Source organism: Capricornis sumatraensis, chromosome X (assembly GCF_032405125.1).
Source record: "Capricornis sumatraensis isolate serow.1 chromosome X, serow.2, whole genome shotgun sequence".
NCBI lineage: Eukaryota > Metazoa > Chordata > Mammalia > Artiodactyla > Bovidae > Capricornis > Capricornis sumatraensis.
Window position 1 is genome coordinate 126342923 of NC_091092.1, and position 21078 is coordinate 126364000.

Sequence of the window (21078 nt, forward strand, 5' to 3'; positions counted from 1 at the left end):
TGATAGCTCAGATAACTGTCTCCTTTTTTTTTCCTGGTGGGAAAACCAAAGCCCAGAAAGGTTGTTTGTTCATTTATTCAATAATCATTTATTGAACACTCACTGCAAGCCAGGTATGGTGCTAGGCCTGGGAAAAACAGGTAGAAGCCATGGCTTCTTCCTTGGCTGGTAAGGGAGGGAGATAGGCCAACAGAGACTGTTAGTTCAGGGTGCTGAACATTGACATTGGAGTGATGAGTCTCTAGGGAGAACTCAGGTCAGTTTAGAGTGCAGTCTGGATTCTTGGAAGAGATCTTAGTTGCCAAGCCAAGCCTTGATGGCCCCAGGGGAAGGGAGGAGAGGAGAGGGGAGGAGAGAAGAGAAAGTCACCTGAGGGACAGAGGTGCATCAGCCACATGAAGGCACCAGGATTTCGTTGGCACTCAGGAAGGACTTGAAGCAGCAAAGGGGCATACTCAGATCTTTACTTTACACATCTCCCTCTGGCAGCAGCTTGTGGGATGGTACAGAACTTGGAGTGAGAAATTCATTTCCATGGTTCCATGCAAGAAGTTCCTGCAGCTTTAATGGTCCTTGACAGGACATGCAGGGATGGTGTGGTTTCCAGAGATATTGGGAGAGAGCAATGCTGCCAAGCTTCAGATGTAGGAAACTTCTACTCCAGGACTCATTCTCGAGTCCAGAGCAGTGAACTACAGTAAATAAACAGAGCCACGTAGGAGCTCACAAACATTTCCTTTGGTGCCACTGGCCCGCCTCAGGCTGTTGACTCTCCTCCATGTTTTCAGTGGGTGTGTTTCAGGTCGCCTGTGGTCACTGGTACCATCCCTCCCATCAATGGAAAATGAGCCCACATTTTCTAATTGAACTAAATAGGTGTGACTGAAACTTATGGAAAATGGGCAACTCCTTGTGCCATGAAGAGTCCAAAGGCATTTATTTCCAAGCCAACTTCATGTCCAGCATGAATTATCCCCGTATGTCTGCAGAGGGTTCGTCTTCCAAGTATCAGAAAAGCTCAGGGCCTCTCATCCTTATGAAACTAACTTAAAAAAAAATACCCCACATTTGCCAGTTCCAGAGTTTTGGATTGGCTTATGGGCATTAAAACCAATTTTTATTAAGAGGAAAAATTCCTAGCCAGGCTGAGAAAGCTCATATCAGGTTTCAGCCTGATTCATTTCAAAACCACCATGAAAATTGGGACATTTTCTTCACACCACAATGGGTTAGTCATGGAAATTCTGCCTTAATCTCAGCTGCCCCGGCCACAGTCATGAGAGCACGCTCTGTGCCACTGAAAATTTATGTTACACTGCTGAAGAGCTGCCCCCTCCGCTGTCCGAAAGCAGAAGTGAGTTGAAGTTCAAGGTCTGAGGTTCCCTTTTCAACAAGTGACCTCATCTTTGGTGCATCTTCTTCTTTCTGGCACTTTGGTTTTGTTTGTTATTTCCCCAGAATGCTTTTTACGAGCTCCAACTGTAGAAAGTTCCACATAACTGAGTCTGTGTGAGAAGGTTAAGAGTGCGGCTCCCCTGCAGGCCTCGGCCCTGTTTGTATTGTGGAGTGACAGAGACGAGGTGCTCCTCTGGGCCATCTGTCGTGGGGATGCTGACTGAGCCTGCTCACTGAGTGGCCAGGCTTCAGCTTGTGCGGGACTTTTTTAGTGCAGACCTCAGCCAGTGAAACAGCATGGATGGGCCGGCTGGGCTGTCTCTGCAGCCCTGGCACCAAAGGCTGCCCACCACAGCCTCCCTGACCAAGCTGCTTCTCGCAGCCCACCAGCAGCCCCCACTCTATAAGCTGCATGCCTGTAATCAGAGTTCTTTCTTGAGAGTCAGTTCATCCATGGGCTTGCTTGTGTGTTCCTTCATTCACCAGACGGCCAACGTGTCTGCCCCAGGAAGGCGCTGAGTGTGAGAGCATGAAGATGGGTCCCTGCCCTCCCGGGGCTCACCGTCATGTGCTGCACACAGACCAGCCCTCTGAGTCATTTGGAAAGTGTGATTTAGGACAGACCACTGTCTCACACGGTGTCAAACTCTCAACTCCTCCGGGGCCTTCATTCTTTCAGTGGGCTCGGAAGGGTGGGTTGGAAGCACAGATGGAGTCCAACAGAAAATTCCTGGGTGCTGCCTGGCCTGCACACCAGGGGATGTTCTGGGTCCGTTGTAAGGGGGGGCCCGAGGCCACCCCACCAACTCCTCTTGTCCCCTCTCCTGCCCTACTCTGCATGCTGGGCTCCTCGAGTGCCTCTCTCATCCCAGCTGCCACATTTCTGACTTGTCACCTCTGTGACCACTTTGGTTACCACCTGATCACCTCTGTTGCCCACCCACCAGGTCAGCAGGAGGCCCACTCTGTGAGGAGCCTGACTTCCGATGCCCCACTGGACCCTGGAACCTCTGCCACCCCCCTGGTGGCCCTTGGCCCAGTGCCCTCTGCTCTCCTCCGCTTGCTCAAGTCCTGACTCACCCCCTACCCTGACCCCCGCCTCTGCTACTAACATCCTAATAAACCTGGGGAGACGGGGAGCCCGCCTGGCCTAGACTGAAACCCCAGACTAACCCAGTCAGTCCCACGGCGGGAGCCAGGCAGGAGCCTTTTTATTTTTAATTGTCCAGGTGGCTCTTCTCCGCAGTCAAGGTGGAGAACCAGAGTCAGCAGCCCTTTGATTGTTCTTTCACGGCTTCAGCCTACTCCAGTGTTGCCTCCTGAGCTGGCTTCAGTGTCCAGGATGGAGCCTGTCTAGGAGATGTCTAGGTGGTAGCTCTCAGGTCCTGGCAGTGCCCGGCCAAGGCCCTCAGTGCTGGCTTGTTTACTGCAACCTTTGCGACCCTCTCCTTCGCCTCCTTCCCTCCTGGCTCTGCTCAGCATTTGCTCCGCCACCCCCCCCCCCAACAGGCTTTCTGTGCCCTGCAAGTGCCTTGTGCCCTCCACACCCCACCTCCACCCTTCTGCCAGCAGACCTCCCTGCCCTGGGCCTTAATCCCTTCCTCTAGGGCCCAGCTGAGGAGCTGCCCAGAGAACCTGCTAAATTCACTGGATGTAGGGTGTATGCAAAGATGTTTGTGTAGCACTCCTCCTTAATAAAACAACAACAGAGAGAGAGGAAATGATTTGAAAACTAATTACCCATTGGTAAGAAATTGATTCAGTAAATCATGAACTGCAGTGCAATGGAAGATTCTACAACAATCAAAACAGACACATGGAATATAATGTTTAGTGAAATAAGCAGAATGCATTACTACATGTAATGTGAACTAGGCAGTCTATTTATAGAAAAAAGCCTGAAGGGAAAGCTACCAAAATACTAATAGTGTTGTCTCAGCACGGTAAGGTTATAGTTGACTTTGTTTTGTTGTTATCATTTTATGGCTTTGAAAAATTATACACTGTGCACATATTCCATTTATAATTGGAGAAAACAACAATTAAAAAAATTAATTCAGATATTAGTGTCAAATGATGGCTTTTGGCACCAATCCAAGTGTGTAATTGGGAATTTCAATTTCAGACAACATGGAGCAGGTAGAAGTGAGTCCTGGGGTGGGGACTGAAGGGGAATCTTTTAGGAAAGTAAGATTCTCTTAAAGGTAAGGCCCCTGAGAGGGTCAGGCCAGTGAATAGGCTCTAGAGGGACCCACCCCAATCTCCACAGAGCTGGCTGGTGAGTGGGGGCCCTTTTCAGAAGCCTCTCTGTGGCCCTGGGTGCTGATCAGCTCCTCATTGGCCTCAGAGCACCGCTGATGCTTTTCTGGTGCTGTCTCTGCAGAGTTAGCCTTTGGTTACAGTTGCTTTGCCCTGATAAGATGAGTTCATGTAGAGTAATTATTCATTCACCAGGTGCTGGAATAAAGTCATGTCATCTAATCCCAGGGGTAATGTAATGGTTTGTCCTGACCAGTGAGTTGTGCTTGATTTTGCATATTCCACTCAAGGAAGTAGTTTGCAGACAGCACCTGCCTGTTCATTAATAGAATAAAGCTGTCACACGGCCAGACTGCTTATGGTACCCCTCAACAAAGGAGCACTCCCCAAAATAAGGAGGGGAAAAAAACACACATCGTTTTTATCTTTTCTGTCCCGAGCCAGCATATTTGCAGTTGTGGCAGTTTAAGATGCTTTCAGTTGCAAAGAAAGAATATCTGACTAAAATTAGCTGACGTAAGGGGAGGGGGAGTTTATTTCACATGGTGAGAAGTCAGGACACTGTCATTTCAGGGTTGTCGAGTGGCTCCTTGAGGTGATCAGTCACCCAAGCTCTTTCTGTTTTTCTGCTCTGCTGTCCTGAAGATCTCCAAGAGCATCTCCCTCATGGTTCATAAAAAGAGTGTACTAGTCATTTGTGCAATGGCAGGAAAAGCACAGGAAGGGACTTCCCTGGCGACCCAGTGGTTAAGACTCTATGCTTCCAGTGCAGGGGGCATGGGTTCAACCCTTGGTCAGGGACTGAGGTCCCAAATGTTGTGGGGTATGGGCAAAAGAAAAAAAGAAGTGATGGGAAGAGACTAGAAACATGCCACGTACACTGGTGGCTGGTGGTGGAGCCAGGATTTGAGCCCAAACAGCTTAGCTCAAAATCCATGCCTGTCTTAGTCCACCAGACCTGCCATGACAGAACTTAAGCAGCAGACATCTATTTCTCACAGTTCTGGAGGCGGTGAAGGCCAAGATGATAGCACTAGCAGATGCTGTGTCTGTTGAGTCCCCTCCTCCCGGTTCACGGACTCTGTCTTCTCACTGTGTCTTCAAATGGCAGAGGGATAAGTGGGTCCTGGTGTCTTTCTCTTCTTAGAAGGACATTAAGCCTATCCACAACTCCAGGTATCCTATTCTTGCACAATAGCTCCCCAAGCAGGAAAGAAGAGAAAGTTTAGAGGCAGAGAGGAAATCTCCCCCAGAGGCTGTTCGTGGACTTCCTTTCCTTTCTCAGTGACCCAAATTGGGCTCCACGGCCACCTCTAAACCAATCGCAGGCCATGAGGAGCAGGATCGCCATCACCAGATTAGTCCAAACAGGCTTCCGCTGGGCACATTGTCGTAAAACAAAACTGGGGCTCTGTTGGGAGAACAGGGATGGTTTGGGAAGGCAGTGTCAGGCACGGCCGATGAAGCATGGTCTCCTGGTCAGGAAGAGGGGGCGTGGTCCCACTCACCAGCAGCAATGAGTCTCAAGGTTGGTCCCTTTCTGCCAGCCATCCCTTTGTCCATCATACACAGATCTACACTTGGTTTATAAATCCCCAGAACTCTGTAGAACCAGGCCACCCCTTTTGCCTGATCTGGTTGAAGGAAGTGGCAAAGTAAAGGCAGTGATGATCTGACTGAATGATGTGCCGTTCATCTGAGACATCAGTCCTCGAGATGGGGGTGCCCCGAGGACAGGCTCATTTCTACCAGGCTCACTGGGTTTGCCTTGGTGTCCAGCTCTGTGTGGGGCACAGAGTCGTTGCTCAGTCATCATGGAGAGATCGAGTGAGCAGACTGGTGACTGAAGATGATATTGTCTCCGCTGAGCGATGCTTCTGGGAACAGACTGGTATGGGGCTCTGTGAGTCATCTGAGGGAACAGAAACTTGCTGTCTGTTTCCAGGCAGTTAAGAGTCTAACAGTAGGGTGATGGTCCAGCCAGAGGACAAGGTTGCCATTGCTTGTCTTCTGGAATCAACAACCAGCGTTCACTTGCCCAGGGATGTGGTACCTTGTGATAAGTTCTTAGTGTATTACTACTACATGAATGTTGTATCTATCAAAATGGACTTGGCTTTGCGGAAGAAAGAGGAGTCCTCCTTTATTTCTCTTTCTGTAGCTTTTGAAGATTTATGAATATGGCTATTGAAGAGGGGGAGAAAAATCATGACGCTCTTTCCTCCATGTTAGCTTGTTAAACTGAGGCGGAAATGATTCTTTCATTCAATTTGAATCACACTGATGAGGTGACCAAAGGATGTAAAACAACCTTCATAAATGATGAAGTATAAACCAGACATAAAGGATGATTATTAAGGAAAAGACGTGCTTGCAGCATAAGAACCTTCCCTTACTCCTACTGATGCACTTTAAAAAATCTGTTGTCCTTTTGTTTTAGACCTAGAAGGTTTTGACTCCGTGGTATCATCTACTGAGAAACTCAGTCACCCAACCACAAGCAGACCAAAAGCCACGGGGAGGCGACCTCCATCCCAGTCTCTGACATCTGTAAGTGTCTCCTCGCTTCCCGAGGCTGGAAAGCAGGAGAGATTGGGGCCTCTGGCCAAGGGCTGTGCTGCGAGTGGCTGACTGGAGGACCCTCTGGGAGAGGGAGGTCTATGAGCTACACTGCTGGCTGGAAGCAATTGGAGAGTCTTCTGGAGTCAGGCAGTGCTTCCTTCTTTTAGTTCTTTGAGCATCTGCCAGTGAGGTGGGGACTCCCTCGTGCCACTCTCCTCCTCTGTCCATCCACGGATTTTTGTTTGAACCTGAAGTGAAATCCGTAAGAGGAAAAAAATGTCATGTTTTCTGATGGGAAAGGAGAGTAAGGCTGGTTTGGTCTATGCACAAAAGAGAACTTTTGGGGGAAGAAAGGGTAAGCAGCTCTCCAGCCCTTGGCAGTGGCCCAGCATTTTTCTCTCAAAGCCCTGTCCTCAGCACCCCTGCACGGAACCCCACATAGACCTTTAGGAGATGGGTTTCAAACGTACCAGGCACCTGACCATGCAGGAGAGAACAGTCAGAACACTCCAGATAACCCAAAGAAGTTTTTGTTTGGGTCACTTTGAATAACTTTGTTTCTTATTCAAAACCTGTAATGCATTTATTGTACCACATTTGAAGCACAAAAAGGGTGAAGAAAAAAGTAAGTTCCCTGTAGTCTTGCTCCCGAGAGCTAAGACCTGTTCACCTCCTGCTGTGTATCTTGCACTTCTTCAAAATAGGCCCACACAAAATAGATGGCTTTGGAAGTTGCTTTCCCCTTCCGCTGTGCACCTTCTCCCCATCATTGCATGCCCTTCCATCACGCCACAGTGAATGTGGCTGCCCCCCGTGCTCTAGCCTGGGAATACGTGGGCGTTTATCTAGCCAGTGCAGTATCACTGGACATGTATGTTTCCATTCATCCTAAACACTGAAGGGAAGGTCACTGTAGAAAAATCGTGATGCTTCTGCAAGCAGCATATGTATGTCTTTATGTGTGTGAGTCTGTCTGTCTCTATATATTGAGTTGCCTTGTCCTTGCTGGGACTGTGGAACTAAAGCCTTCACTCAGATACCAAAGAATTAACCTTTCTCAGGTTTCTCAGGATGCTTTCTAATGATCCCACCTAAGGAGTGGTCATTTAGAAGAAAAAGAATGCCACTTCCTTTGGACCTCATCTCTCATATCCACTGAGTCTGGAAGTGTGGATTGAGTGGTCCTGTTTTTCCTCATTGTAGGAAGCATATCTAACTGTGTAGTGCCATCTTTGGGGAAGAAAGGCTTGAAAATGTGGCTTACTTTTTCACTATTACAGAGAGCACTGTGTCAGCACCACCTTCCTTCCCTCTCAGCTTTCCACACCCTCCTCAAACATTTCATCAACACACAGACTATTTAATTGCTTCTTAGTATCTCCGTATTTAAATATTTTATTCTGCTGCTGCTGCTGCTAAGTCACTTCAGTCGTGTCCAACTCCGTGCGACCCCATAGACGGCAGCCCACCAGGCTCCCCCGTCCCTGGGATTCTCCAGGCTACCTCTGATATATTCTCTATGCATCCTTCATCATTTTTGTTTTCTGTCCAAATTCTTCTCAACTTTTCAAGATCTAGAGGACCCTGAGGTATCAGAACAGAATTAAATACAGAGAAGTTTGAGTTTCCACCCACCCTCCTCCCCGCACCACACTCTTGGTCCCTACAGCCTGTGTCTGGGGGTTCGGATACATTTGGGGGAGACTGAGTAAAGGCATGTCATCTTCACCCCGCCTTTAGATAACATGTTTGTTCATTCACTCATTCCACAAATATTGATGGTTATCTGCTGTGGGCTCAGCTCTGCTCCAGGTACCAAGGCTGTGACTGGGAATGAGATAAATATGGTCCCTGTCTGCAGAAAGCTTATGAAATAGTGGCTCGAACTTTGACATATTATATGAAACAATTTTATTTGTGGACTTAAAGCAGCAGGATACATTTGTGCTTTAAAGAAGTACAATTGCTGTGGTCTTTCCCTTCATTCCTGTCCATTCCTGTTTACCCTTCTTTCCATTAGCACCTTCCCATTAGTTTTTTCATAGCAAAATGGGACTACTGGGTATGAACATATTCCTAAAAGGCTATTGGAGGGAATGATGGAGGAAATACATTAGTCATGTCTCTGTAGCCTGGGGCCTCTCAACCTAGTGTGAGTTTTTTATTGAATTCAAAGAGCCAACATTGATTGACAGCTCATGAATCATAGGTTATATAGGAGGAAACTGGCTTTTTGAATAAAATCTGAAAATAAGAGGCATTATAAGGTAGTTAAGCTTATAGTAAAAGAAAGCTTGGTTGGGGGGGATGTAGGTAATTGGATTCTCAGATTAACTGAAGATTAACAAACAAGACCTTTTCATTTTAAAACATTGCTTAAACATTCCCTCAATGTAATGCGTAGTAAGTAGAGTAAACAGAAGAAACTGAATAGTATTTATAGGTCTGATTTTTCTATAATGGAGCCACACGGTGACCCTGGACATGGCTATTCTTCCCGCTGCAGAGGTGGAAGGCGCAGAGGCAAGGCTGAATAGGAGCTCAGCCAGCAACATCTCTGGAAGATTCCTCCTTGCCACAGGAACTCTTTTTCTTTGCTTTGTCCTAAAATAAGGAAATTCTAACATAGTCATCTTCTTTGACGAGGTGATTCCAGTGAATTGGTTTTTATTCATCCAGCTTTTTCAATCTTCACAGCAAGGCAGAAAGGGTAGGAGTGTTTCCTCATATTTCACCAAGAGATGCTGCCATTCTGTAAATACACCTTAGCAAAGATGGAATCCAGAATGGATAATGATCGTCCATGGCCCTGAGGGCAGCGTTTTAGCAGCAGGTAGCAGGTTAGACATGAGCGTGGTGTGCTGGCAGGCAGGGCGGTTCTCTGGGGCCGCAGATAACACTGCTCACTGGACTGCAGGGCTGCTGATCCCTTACTCCCAGAGATGGTTTCCTCTCAGACAAGTCCTTTTAGGCACTTCACTATGCAGCAGATTCAGTGGTTCTGAGAAAGGATCAGGAGGGAAGGGAGGAGAGGCGGGTTAGAGGCAGCTTCCTCTCAACCTGAATGTCCTTCCCCACTGGACTGTCCACCCTGTGAGAGCAGGGACCGTGTCTGGCATGTCCCTGTCAAGTTCAGTACCAAGCTGAGTGCTTGGCACATGGTAGCAAATGTTTACAAAAAAGAGAGGGTCTCTTAGGGATGGAGGGAGCTGGAAAAGATAGATGGATAGGTGGATGCTTGCACAGATGAAATGACCAACAGCCATCAGTGGAAAGATCCCATAGAAAGAAAGATCTCTGGTCAAGGAAATCGTCTTAGTCCCAGTTCTGCCCCTCTCTCTAGCACACAGATAATAGCACACTTTCTGCCTGGCATTATAATAAAGAGACAAACAAAATATAAGTGTCGAGTGCTTTGAAAAGCGTACTGCATTATGTTAACAAAAGCTATGTCAGCTAAGGTGTAACTCTGACAAAAGCATTTTCTTTTGGCTTTATCCAGTCTTCCCTTTCAAGCCCTGACATCTTTGACTCCCCAAGTCCTGAAGAAGACAAAGAAGAACACGTTTCGCTTGCACACAGAGGAGTGGACGCATCCAAGAAAACGTCAAAGACTGTTACCATATCCCAAGTGAGTGGCCAGCTGTGGCGAGGGTATCCTGACAGCACGGGACCCCTGCCTTTTCGTGTCTGCTCTGATGATGCATTATAAACCAAACAAAGAGAAACAGATGCCTTAGTCATGTGGAGCTGCTGAAACAAAATGCCACAGATTGGGTGACATAGAAACAACAGAAATCGGTCTCTCCCATTTCTGGAGGCTGGCTGCCCGAGATCAGGATGCTGGCGTGGTTAGGTTCTGCTGAGAGATCTCTTCAGGAGTGCAGACTGATGAGTACGCTTTGTATCTTCATATGGAAGAAAGAGGGTGAGAGAGCTCTTTGGGGTCCCTTTTAGAAGGGCAACAACCCATTCATGAGAGCTCCACCTTCATGTCCTAATCGCCTTCCAGATATCCCCTGTCCCAATACCATCCCAAGGGGAGTTGGGGTTTTCACATAGGAACTTTGGGAAGACACATTCAGTCCATTACAACACACAGCACAAATTTTTTGTCATTCTTTGGTGACAGTGATGACTTTGGTCATCAAAATCCCTAAGGAATGTTACGGTCTCCAAAACTGAGCATAATCCCATGTTTTCTCTTATGGCTTGATCCCCTTTTCATACCAGCAACCACACACACGTGCACAAACACATATTTCCTCACACACCATCACCATCACAACAACCAAAACAGTTTTACAAAGATTACATGAAATACATTAAATACTGTGCCCTCTGCCTACAGATTGTGACTTTTATGTTCAAAACTGGTGGTGTCACAAATTACAATTGGCAGTTCATGAATTTGAATAACTAATGGGATTTCTTACATAAAAGCTTATCTGGATTCATTTATTAGGATAAATTTATAGTCTAAAAACATTTTAATTTCACTGCATGCCCAGGGATGGTATAGCTCTTTTATTATTGGCTTATGAGAAACAAAGAACGCATTGTTTAGCAACTGTGTGTGGCTTCTAAAGGTTATCCTAAACAAGTTCCGTTCATCCTGTGATTGTGAGGTATGATTTTAAAATGTCATGTTCTCATGCTGTGAGAAGCTGGTCAATTGAAGTTATTTTCGGTAAACATTAGCAACTACTTTCTGTCTAAAAACAGAAAGCAGAAGTCATTTTTAAGGCACTCACAGCAGGAATTAACACAAAGAAATCAAAGGTGGTGTGAAATTTTCCTTCTCATAGATTTACGGATTTACATGTATAGATTTTCTTAAAAAGTTGATATAGTCAGCAAAAATATGATCCTATAAAGCAGATCAATTGTAATATTCACAAAACTGAAGCAGTCTGCCTTTATAAAAGGATTCCATTTGTAGAAATTGGATTTAGATCCATTTTTTCTGGTGACCAGGAATGCCTTGAGTTGCCCTCTGTCCCACATCTCTGTAGCGACATCTACTGGTGGGCATTGGCTCTTCACATTTCTGAGTTTTCACTGTTCTGTTCCATTTTTCTTTCCTGGAGTTGTCATGTCTTATTTATTGCTTCTAGAAATTCCTCTTGAACTAACTGATCAGGATATTTGGTGGCCTATACTCTGTGAGGGCTTATAACAAACACGTGTTAGCTGAAGTGATTTTGGAGGGTGAGTCACATAGGAAATGCAAAGAGAAGCATCGATCCGAGAAATGTCTGGAAGTCACTGTGAGGACATGGGTTGGTTGAGGGACATATGTGAGAGTGCAGGGTGGGAAATGAGGAAAGGTATGAACTTGGGAGTAGAAAAGAAGCAAAGAAAATCGGGCCAGGAGAGAGGACCCTGAGACTCGGGCACAGGCAGCCCTGGTCACATTACCAAGCCTGAGGGTCCAGCTGATATCAAGGGAGGGTAGTGAAGCTCAGTTCTGCCACTCATGAGCTCTGAAACGTGGGGGATTTCTCAACCACATCCCTAAGCCTCAGTTTCCTGCTCCATAAAGCCTGTGTGCCAGCTGAGCCTCGTTTCAGTTGTCCAGCCAATGTCTGGCATATAATTAGTGCTCTGTAAATGTCAGCCCCTCGCCCCTCTTACTCTGACTCCTACTAACAATCAGCACAGGATGGTGGCACATTCTCTCTGGCAGCAGAAAGCGATTTTCTCAATGATAACTTGGCAGAGAAAAGGCGAGCAGAAAGGCTGGGAATGATGGCCCATCTGCTTCTGGCTGACTCTGCCCAGTTTCTCCCTACAGCACAGCCTGAGTCCAGGCTCAGCCTCCTCACCATGCCAGCCCAGCCCCATCTTGGCTCCAGCCCTGGGCGCCGGCTGCTGGAGGGAGTCCCGGCTGTGTTGCCCAGCATCAGCAGCAGCCAGCCTCGACTCCCTCACCTCCCACCATCCTGTCTACTCCCTCCCCCAACCCCCCCTATGATCTCACCTCCATAGGCCTGCGGCCTGCCCCTCTTCCCTCCCACCCATGTCTCTCATGCTCCCTGTGCCCTCCTGGCCCCCTCAGGACACCTGTCCAATCAGACCTGCCTATCTGTCTCTTCCATCTTCATGCTGGGCTCTTACCCTCAAGAAATCTTCCAGCTCAGGTCTCCCCTGTCTTTGAAAGCATATCCAACCCTTTCTTGATCCTATCTCCTCCTGAGGCTTCTTCTTCCTTTCTCAGCCGAGTATTTGCAAAAGGAGTTCTAAATCTGCAGGCCATGCCCCTCACCGCCCCTTCAGCTGCCAACCTGCCTTGACCAGAATTCACTCTTCCTTGGCTCCAGCAATCAGCTCCCCTCAGTTTTGCTCTCAGCACCTCTGGAAGCTCCTCCAGGGGGCCCTCTTCTGGTCTGGCTCCATCCCCTCTCTCACCTCTCCATCTCAGCCCCCAAGAGTCCTCCCCTCTCTCTCCACCTCTTCAATCCTGGGCACCTGTAGGCTCCATCAGTGGGCTTCTTCTCTTGCCGTTCTGTGTCGTCCACCCCCATGGCTTGCACTTCATCTGGTGATTTCTCTGGCCCAATTCACTTTTTCAGTCACTGACTCTGCCCATTGGACTTCCCCTTCGGCTGTCCATCAGGCTCCTAAAATTCAGTGTATCTGAAACTGAGATTGTTGTTTGGGCTTTCAGTCTGTTCTTCCTCCCATGAAAGGGTCAGCCTTAGTGCCTCCTTCCGCATCCCCACCCGCGGCCCTTGGTCTGTACTTCATCTCACCTCCTGTGGCCTGTCTAGGACCACATCCTTGTGACTGTGGGGTGTCTGCTCCGGGAGGGCAGGGCTGCATCTCTTGTTTGAATGAACCTGCCATTGCCACATCTCTCTAAATTGTCTTCTCTCTAGACTCCTGGCCACTGCCTGAGGCAAACCCTCACTGTGTCCAGCTTTCACTATATGAGAGTTCCCAGAAAGTGTCTAGATCTCCAGACCCGCCAGCCCTTCGGCCTTTCTGCAGCCACGGTGACCTTTGCTTGGCAGCCGATCTTATCCCTTTCCACAAGCCCCCTGTGCCTCCCTAGCCTTAACTGTCCCTGAGGGCACACCCCACCTCTCTTGCCCCCTGACATTCTAGCTTCCCCTGACTGCGGTTCACTCTTTGGTCTCTAGGCCTTTGTCTCACACTGCCCCCTCTCACACCCATACATGATGTGTGTGGTTATGTATGTAGTCATGTATGGATGTGAGAGTTGGACTATAAAGAAAGCTGAGCACCGAAGAATTGATGCTTTTGAACTGTGTTGTTGGAGAAGACTCTTGAGAGTCCCTTGGACTGCAAGGAGATCCAACCAGTCCATCCTAAAGGAGATCAGTCCTGACTATTCATTGGAAGGACTGATGCTGAAACTCCAATACTTTGACCACCTGATGCAAAGAACTGACTCGTTGGAAAAGACCCTGATGATGGGAAAGATTGAAGGGTGGGAGGAGAAGGGGATGACAGAGGATGGGATGGTTGGATGGCATCACTGACGCGATGGACAGGAGTTTGAGTAGGCTCTGGGATTTGGTGATGGACAGGGAGGCCTGGCGTGCTGCAGTCCATGGGGTCGCAAAGATTCGGACACGACTGAGCGACTCAACTGAACTGAACTGCCCCCTTCTGACCACCTCCTGGTCCTCCTCCTCATCCTGGTACCCTCCCTCCAGGACACTGGGTCTCTCCTGGGTGTTTCCCTTCCTGCCTGTGCACTCCCCTGTCATTTGCAGTGTGTTGGTTGGTCTGTCTGTCTGCATCTCACTGGGTTCTCAGCCCCTTGAAGGTCAGGAAAATGTTTTACTCACTTCAGAGTCTGAAGAGCCTAGCAGGTCCATGGGCCTCTGGACAAGTACATTAAATCAATTAGGAACTACCTGTTCAGAAAGGTGGTCAAATTTAAAATACATAAAGGGACGAAGGCCTTAAAAGGAGAAGGGGGCAGCAGAGGTTGAGATGGTTGGATGGTATCACTGACTCAGTGAACATGAATCTGAGCAAACTCTAGGCGGCCGTGGAAGACAGAGGGGCCTGGCATGCTGCAGTCCATGGAGTCGCAAAGAGTCAGAGCAACTGAACAACAACAAGGGGTTGCTTGCAGCAAGAAGGCCCTTGAGGGCACATGGAGGAAGGAATGAATGGGTGGAACATGTGGAGGACTTTGGGGCAGGTGATGTAGACAGTGTCGTAGTAAACAGGGCAGGGCGGTGCCCCACATGCCTCCCTGCCCTGAACCCTGTCTGTCCTGCCTCATTGCAGGTGTCCGACAACAAAGCGTCCCTGCCACCGAAGCCGGGGACCATGGCTGCGGGCGGCGGCGGGCCGGCTCCTCTGTCCTCGGCAGCATCCTCCCCTCTGTCATCCTCCTTGGGAACAGTTGGACACAGAGCCAACTCCCCATCTCTGTTCGGCACGGAAGGCAAACCAAAGATGGAGCCTGTGGCCAGCAGCCAGGCAGCCATGGAGGAGCTGAGGACGCAGGTCCGGGAGCTGAGAAGCATCATTGAGACCATGAAGGACCAGCAGAAGTGAGTGTCTGCAGTCCCTTCTCAAACCACCTCCTGGGGTGCTTTCCGCAAGTCAACGATGAGTTCTGCCAGCCTGGGTCCCAGCCTCCCTGGGGATAGGCCAGCCTCCCCCAGGATGATGGCAGCAGGGGCGGGAATGGGCGGGTGAAGCCCAGAGGCTTCAGGTAGCTCAGCCACACCTGGGAAGGGCCCAGGCTGGCCGCAGGGTGGACGAGGAGGAGTCAGCCACGAGGACCAGTGTGCTGAGCAGGCTATGAAAAAGATCTTCACATCCCCAGAACACATAGTATGCGCACGCACCACTGCTTAATCAGCCCAGCGGGCTTCTGGCATCAGCAAAATTGCCATTTCTTCAGTTAGCTGCCTTGTGTAGGAGCTGGCTTGCATTTAGGGACACAGAGTAGGAAAAAGATGCAGGGGCTCTTTGAACCTGAGGCTTGACACTCGGCACACACACCCCACCCAGGACACTGCGTGCAGCGACAAAAATGGTAAAAGGGCTGGGAGTCGGGAGGCACTTACCCAAATAAACTGAGGTGCAGCGCGTTTAGGGGCCCATTAGCTCTTTCTGGAGGGAACAGGTGAGGCACCTCAAGGAGGTGTTTCCTGAAAGGGTCTCCAAAAGCGACCTAGCAGCCCAGCTGGGGAGCAGCACGGCGGCTTCACAGGCACCTGCAGCCACGCCCTGGGGAGGACACCTGAGGGTGAGCACCTGCCTGCCACTGAGTGTTCATGTTCTTCGGGGAATAATTGGGTTAAACCAAGTTAGTTTCTTTAGAGCTCTGCTCAGAGCCTTCACTGTGCCTGGGAAGACGGAGGCTAGTGTCTGTGGTGTTTCCCAAAAGTACATCATCGTCTTTTCCCCAGAGCATTCTAAGATAAGGCTCCTGTGGAACACACTTTGAGCCCTGTGGCTATATCCTGCTTCTGTTCCGCTCAGGCTGGAGGTGTCGTAGGAACCCATCCCCTGCCTGGCAAGGGCTCATCAGACAAATATGCAGAACTGCAGGATGGGACTAGAACGGGTCTTGAAGGGCCAGCCAGGCTGCCCCTGACTCCTCCAAGTCCCCAGCTCCTAGCTGTCCTTGCACAGGAGAGCTATGGGTACCCACAGGCCCCATCCATGTCCAGGCAACAGGCGTCCCCTGCCTAGACAGTGACCCCACAACCCCAGTTTGTCCCAGAGCACTGGTTCTCAGCCTTCTGACCAAGATGAATCAGCCACTCCTGGATCCAGGGCTTCCTGCCTTGGGGCCCTCCTTTTGGGAAGTGCCTAGAACTTTCCTGCATGTCTGAAATGCCCTGTGCCTGAGTCCTGAGTGCAGAGTCACCAGTGCCTGGGGGCTGCTCCACCCCATGTTGCTCTCTCCACTGTGAAGCCTGGGCGTGGTCGGCTGGAATTGTGCTTCCCCAGCCAACTTCTTCTCAAATCAGACATCACAGTGGCTCCTCTCCAGGGCCTGGCCTCCCCGCCCTGGGGTGCTGGGTCCCCACCAGTCTCCCAGCTTATCTCTCTGTGTCACTTTCCGTGCAGCGTTCAGCTCAAGTCTGTGCTGACTCTCCTCATTCCCAAACCTGAAGTTCTCGCCTCCCTGTTCTGTCCTGGCTCTTCTCCATCATCTCCCCTCCTCATAGACACGTACCTTTTTTCACTGGTTCAAGACGTAGCAACTTCCTTCACACCTCCTTCTCCAATGAACTCCCCTACCTGGACTCGACTCCCTCCTGGAGTCGTGCCATGTGTTTCAGGCCCCATCTTATACTTCTCTCCTAAATCCTAAGTAGGGCCCACTGAGATCATGGTACACAGCGTGTGCGTGAATAAATACATGGACAAAGCGTGACCAGTGCATGTCAGAGAACCTAGTGTGTCAACCACAGTGCTAGAACACTGGTCCAGCTACAAGGACCACATGGCGCGCATCTGCAGCGAGCAGATGCTGCACAAGGCGTCTGCGGCCTTTGCTTTTTAATTTCCCAGTCTAGTTTGCACACATGCACATGTAAACTGGAGTGTCTAGTACCCTAAAATGGAGCACAGCTCTCTGACCAGAGTTAGCATGGTTGTAGTGACCTCAGTCTAGAGCCTGAGTTTGTGAGATGATTCGTTTTGTTCTACTTCATTATTTAACGTTAGAAAGGGCACCGGGCTTTGTGTTCTAACTTGTGTCTACCTCATCTGTGACATAATTACTATATCCTTAGTTCAGTTCTTTGACCTGCAAGTTTTCAGGTGTTCCTATTTGTAGGATTCTGTGAAAATATCTGAAAACATAATGATAACCTTTTAGTAATTTAAAATTCTGTGAAAATAAAGGAAATATATATACATATAGATGTGTGTGTGTATATATATATATATATATATGTATGGGGAGCAGTTAAATTTCTGCAATGAATATTGTTAATGTAAGTACATGTAAAGACTAGCAATTCTAGAAGAAAGAACTAATGAGAGGGAAGACAACCAAATACAAGCCTGGATACCTAGAGACTAGACCCTGGGCAAATCAGGCCACCCCCCTGAGTCTCAGTTTCCCTTTCTTCTTCTAGAAGAAGCTTACATTAAGGGATTTCCAAGGTCACGTCAGACCTATTATTTAATGGCTGCATATTTGGGGAACCCAAAAGTAATGGCCTTTCTGTCTACACCAGGCTCTAAGCCTTAGCCATACAGAGAAAATAGTGTAATGTTCTGTCCACATCTTCTTTGTAAAAGGAACAGATGGATTTTGTAGTAATAAGAGATTTCTTATCTCCTGTTATAGAAATTTGGGCTTTGTTTAATGTTACTGCCATTTGCTTTCCAGACGAGAGATTAAGCAGTTACTGTCAGAGTTGGATGAAGAGAAGAAAATCCGGCTTCGGTTGCAGGTGGGTCCCTTGGGGTCCTGTTGCCCCATGAGAGGCTCAGTTGAGGGTGGGAGCAAAGTCCGGGCTTTATTTTGAAAATAGATGAGAGTTATTTTTCTACCGATTTAGATGGGCTTCCTGTGACAATTATCTTAGAATGACACAGCCTTACTCACATCCCCTCCTGGGACCCAGGAAGTCTTGGAGAAGGGAGGCATTAGCAATTGTGCCCCCAGTTGGGTTTCTTATTTGGAATCCATCTCTGTGAAAACTACCCCCCACCCTGCTGTTTCCGGAGGCCTCATTGTCATAACTACCAGAGAGTGTGGGGCTAGGGAGACCCCATTGGTGTTTCTGTCATGCAGCCATTGAAGTTCAAAGGACCTCAGCTGTTCACACTTCGTGCCTGCTCTTTATTTCTCTACTTCTCCCTGACAGCTGTGTCTGTCCTGCAGGGCATCAGAGCTCTGTCCCCCTCTGGCCTCTCTCTGACCTAACTCAGCCATGACCAAAGGGCAGAGCATGTAGGAGTTGGAAATGGTGGGCTTTCCGCTCTCACGCAGTCAATTCCTTTGGTGGTGACTGGGATCCATAGTGTTTAAAGGATCAGTGACTGCATGCCATCACTTTGGGAGTGCTCATAGACACCCCCTTGGGCCCAAGCACAGTGGCCTTCCAGCCCTGCCAAGTGGTCCAGTGTGTCAGGACAACCTTCTCTACCCTCTGACCAAGAAAATGGAATTATTGTTGTATTTTTGCTTTTGACAAATTTTGGACACTTGTAGCTGGAGAATTCAAACATCTACCCTCTCCTCGAGCTTTGCGTCGATGTGCCTATTCTTTTGGCTTATGTCATTTCTGGCATCGTGATCAACTCTTCATTCAGATACCATTTCACTCATTTCACCTTTCAAACTGTCAAGTTGATTATTTTCTTTTAATCAACCAGGCTGCTTATCTTTCCAGCTTTTATCTAGCCAGCCAATTGATTGTGATTTGTTTGGCTCTTGTTTTTCCTTTGTAGATGGAAGTTAATGACATAAAGAAAGCTCTTCAATCAAAATGAATACTTGATAAATGAAATGTTGCATTATTCATCCCGAGTCCAAGACTCAAATTTTCTGCCCCAGCCAAAATAACCTTGTGCCAAAAGATTAAAGGTTTGCCTCAACACATCCCTGTTTGAAAGATTAGCACAAAAGTCTTGATAGCACAACACAAATTCCATCCAAGAGGAGATTCTTCCCCATGGTATAGTCCTGGGTCTGGCACTGGTTGTGACTTAAACAGAGCAAATTGTGCTAAAGGCTTTTTTACTATGAGATCTCACGCGAAACGAAAACTCAGGCAGTTTAGTCCATAGTGGTACTATTTTGATGATATTTTCCATTAATAAAATGTAATTTTAGATTCTTCGTTTACAAGCTTTATAATTTTATGATTTTTTTTAAATCGTGTTTTGCCACAGATTTCCCCAGTGTTTGTACTACACACAGTCCGGAGTGAGCGTCCCATTCTTTTCACTTACGTGGAAAGCTGCCTCGCTCTGTGTCCCCCTCAAGGATTCTATTACATATGCAATTTTAGGTCCAACCTGTCCCTTCTCCTGCCAGCAAACCCCACCACCCTAAGATAAATTTTAGCTTATATATGATGGTATATTTACAAAAAGAGAAAGAGAAAATCTGGTATTTGCAATGATCTGTGCCTTCTTTTTACCACCCTCTTGATTGGAGCTTTTGTGATGCAGCTACCATGATTTAAAAGACATACACACATTTTTTTTTTCTAGCCACTTATCAAAGTCCACTAGAGGCCACTGTCTTCAAAGCTTCCCTCGCCTAACCAAAGGTCCTAAGAGGAGACAGCTGTGAAGTTGGGCGCGCTCTTTGGTACCAGCTGTGACTTTTAAGTTCTAGTTTTAGGTTGTTCATGAACTAGAAATGTCACCCCTGCTTGATTTTTCATCAGCCAAGTTAAACCCCTGCTTCCTGTCCTTTGCACCTTTTGAGTGAACAGAATATGCATTATTAAAGCAAAAATAAATAAAAGTAAAAATGAAAACCAAGGGGGGGAATGTTGTATTCTTTCCTGCACTGGGTCCTCGTGTGTGCTGTTGTGGAAACTGTACTCACATGATGTCATTTGCCTTGCTTTCTTGTAACCCTTTCCTCAGGTCCAAGAGAAAGGGGGGAGGCGCTTGTTGAAGTGTAGCCGTTGGCTCGCTCTTGCATTCCTGGAATTGCTTTTTCCGACCCAAGGAAACTGGTGTTTGCTTGTCTGCTTTATCTCTGTAGCCAATGAAGAGTTCAGCCCTAGACTCTGTAACTGTTTTCTCATCCTTAGCTGAAAATAAGGGAAGCATACAGTATTTCAAGACTGTTTAGGGATTGGGGTGTTGGGGGTGGTCCCTTCATGGCCCCTGAAGATGTTTTATGTGTTTCTAAAAAGCTACTTTGTCCATTTCCTGAGTCTTAAAGTGAAGCTACTAAACATCAGTAGATTCGCACGACGACAAAGACTGAGAATTGATTAAAATGAAGGAGTGATGCAAAAAAAAAAAAAAAAAACCCAACCCAACCACATGTTGATCATCAAAAGTATTACAAATAAACGTCTCTTCCTCTCTCCCTTCCTTCCTCCTCCCTCTCACCTACGTACTCAGCCTTGTTGCTAGAGGCAGCTACTTTCTCTAGAGTATTCACAGATCCCTGGACACCCTGGTCTTCCAGGTGGGGTTCCGGGGTGAGGGTGTAGTTAAGGGATGGGGTGTGTAAGGAAAGAAGCTTCACACCCTTCACTCTCACATCTGAACATACTGCCTTTCCAGCTACCTTGCCCTCAGTATGCTGGGGGCCAGGAGCACCATGTTTCTGAGAGTGACATAAAACGTTCCTGTGCTTCTAAGAGTTTCTATGTTAAATTTGAAGCCTTCAGAGATTCCTGCCACCTAATATAAGAATGAGGATAGGATTCTTTTACGTTTGGATATCTCACTCATTATGAAAATCCCTAATGATATAGTTTTATATAATGTGTATACAGACGATTGTGAATAGTTAAATTGAGAGGTCGGAGCACCCTTGTGGGGCATTGGTGACCTGGAATACAAGAGGGATGTTACCTTCTCATAGAGTCATTGGCTTTCAGGAGAAGGACAAGCAATTCTAAAAAGAGAAGTTGGCATATGCAGCTTCCTTCCTGCCCTATGGGCTAGCCAGCAAGAGGATTCTACAGTCATGGAACTGGATGAGCCACTGCCTAAACAGCCGCCATCTTTACAAAATGGACCCATTAAGAATATTGAAAAGCTTGGAAGTACCACTTCTGAAAAAATTATTTTGCATTCAGCATGGACTTGACCAGCATCTATGGAGATTATTTTTTTGCTTCATTTTCTAAAGTTGTATTTAGAAAAGTCTTAAGTATTGTGCTTTGTAAAGAAGATGATTAAAATGAAGTTTTGTGA

The 21078-nt window shown here is 47.7% G+C and overlaps 1 protein-coding gene across 3 annotated transcripts in view; it reads left to right on the forward strand.

Annotated features, from left to right (window-relative positions):
* SH3KBP1 (SH3 domain containing kinase binding protein 1) overlaps positions 1-19583 on the forward strand; it is a 331624-nt gene extending 312041 nt beyond the window's left edge. For 2 of the 3 annotated variants that reach the window (XM_068961995.1, XM_068961996.1), the window contains 5 exons: positions 6095-6204; positions 9719-9847; positions 14488-14756; positions 17567-17630; positions 18634-19583. In XM_068961995.1, coding sequence (XP_068818096.1) covers positions 6095-6204; positions 9719-9847; positions 14488-14756; positions 17567-17630; positions 18634-18675 — 614 coding nt within the window. In that variant the 3' untranslated portion in view covers positions 18676-19583. The remainder of the gene's footprint in view (positions 1-6094; positions 6205-9718; positions 9848-14487; positions 14757-17566; positions 17631-18633) is intronic. The other variant, XM_068961997.1, reaches the window with a different exon arrangement.
* The last annotated feature ends 1495 nt before the right edge of the window (positions 19584-21078 follow it).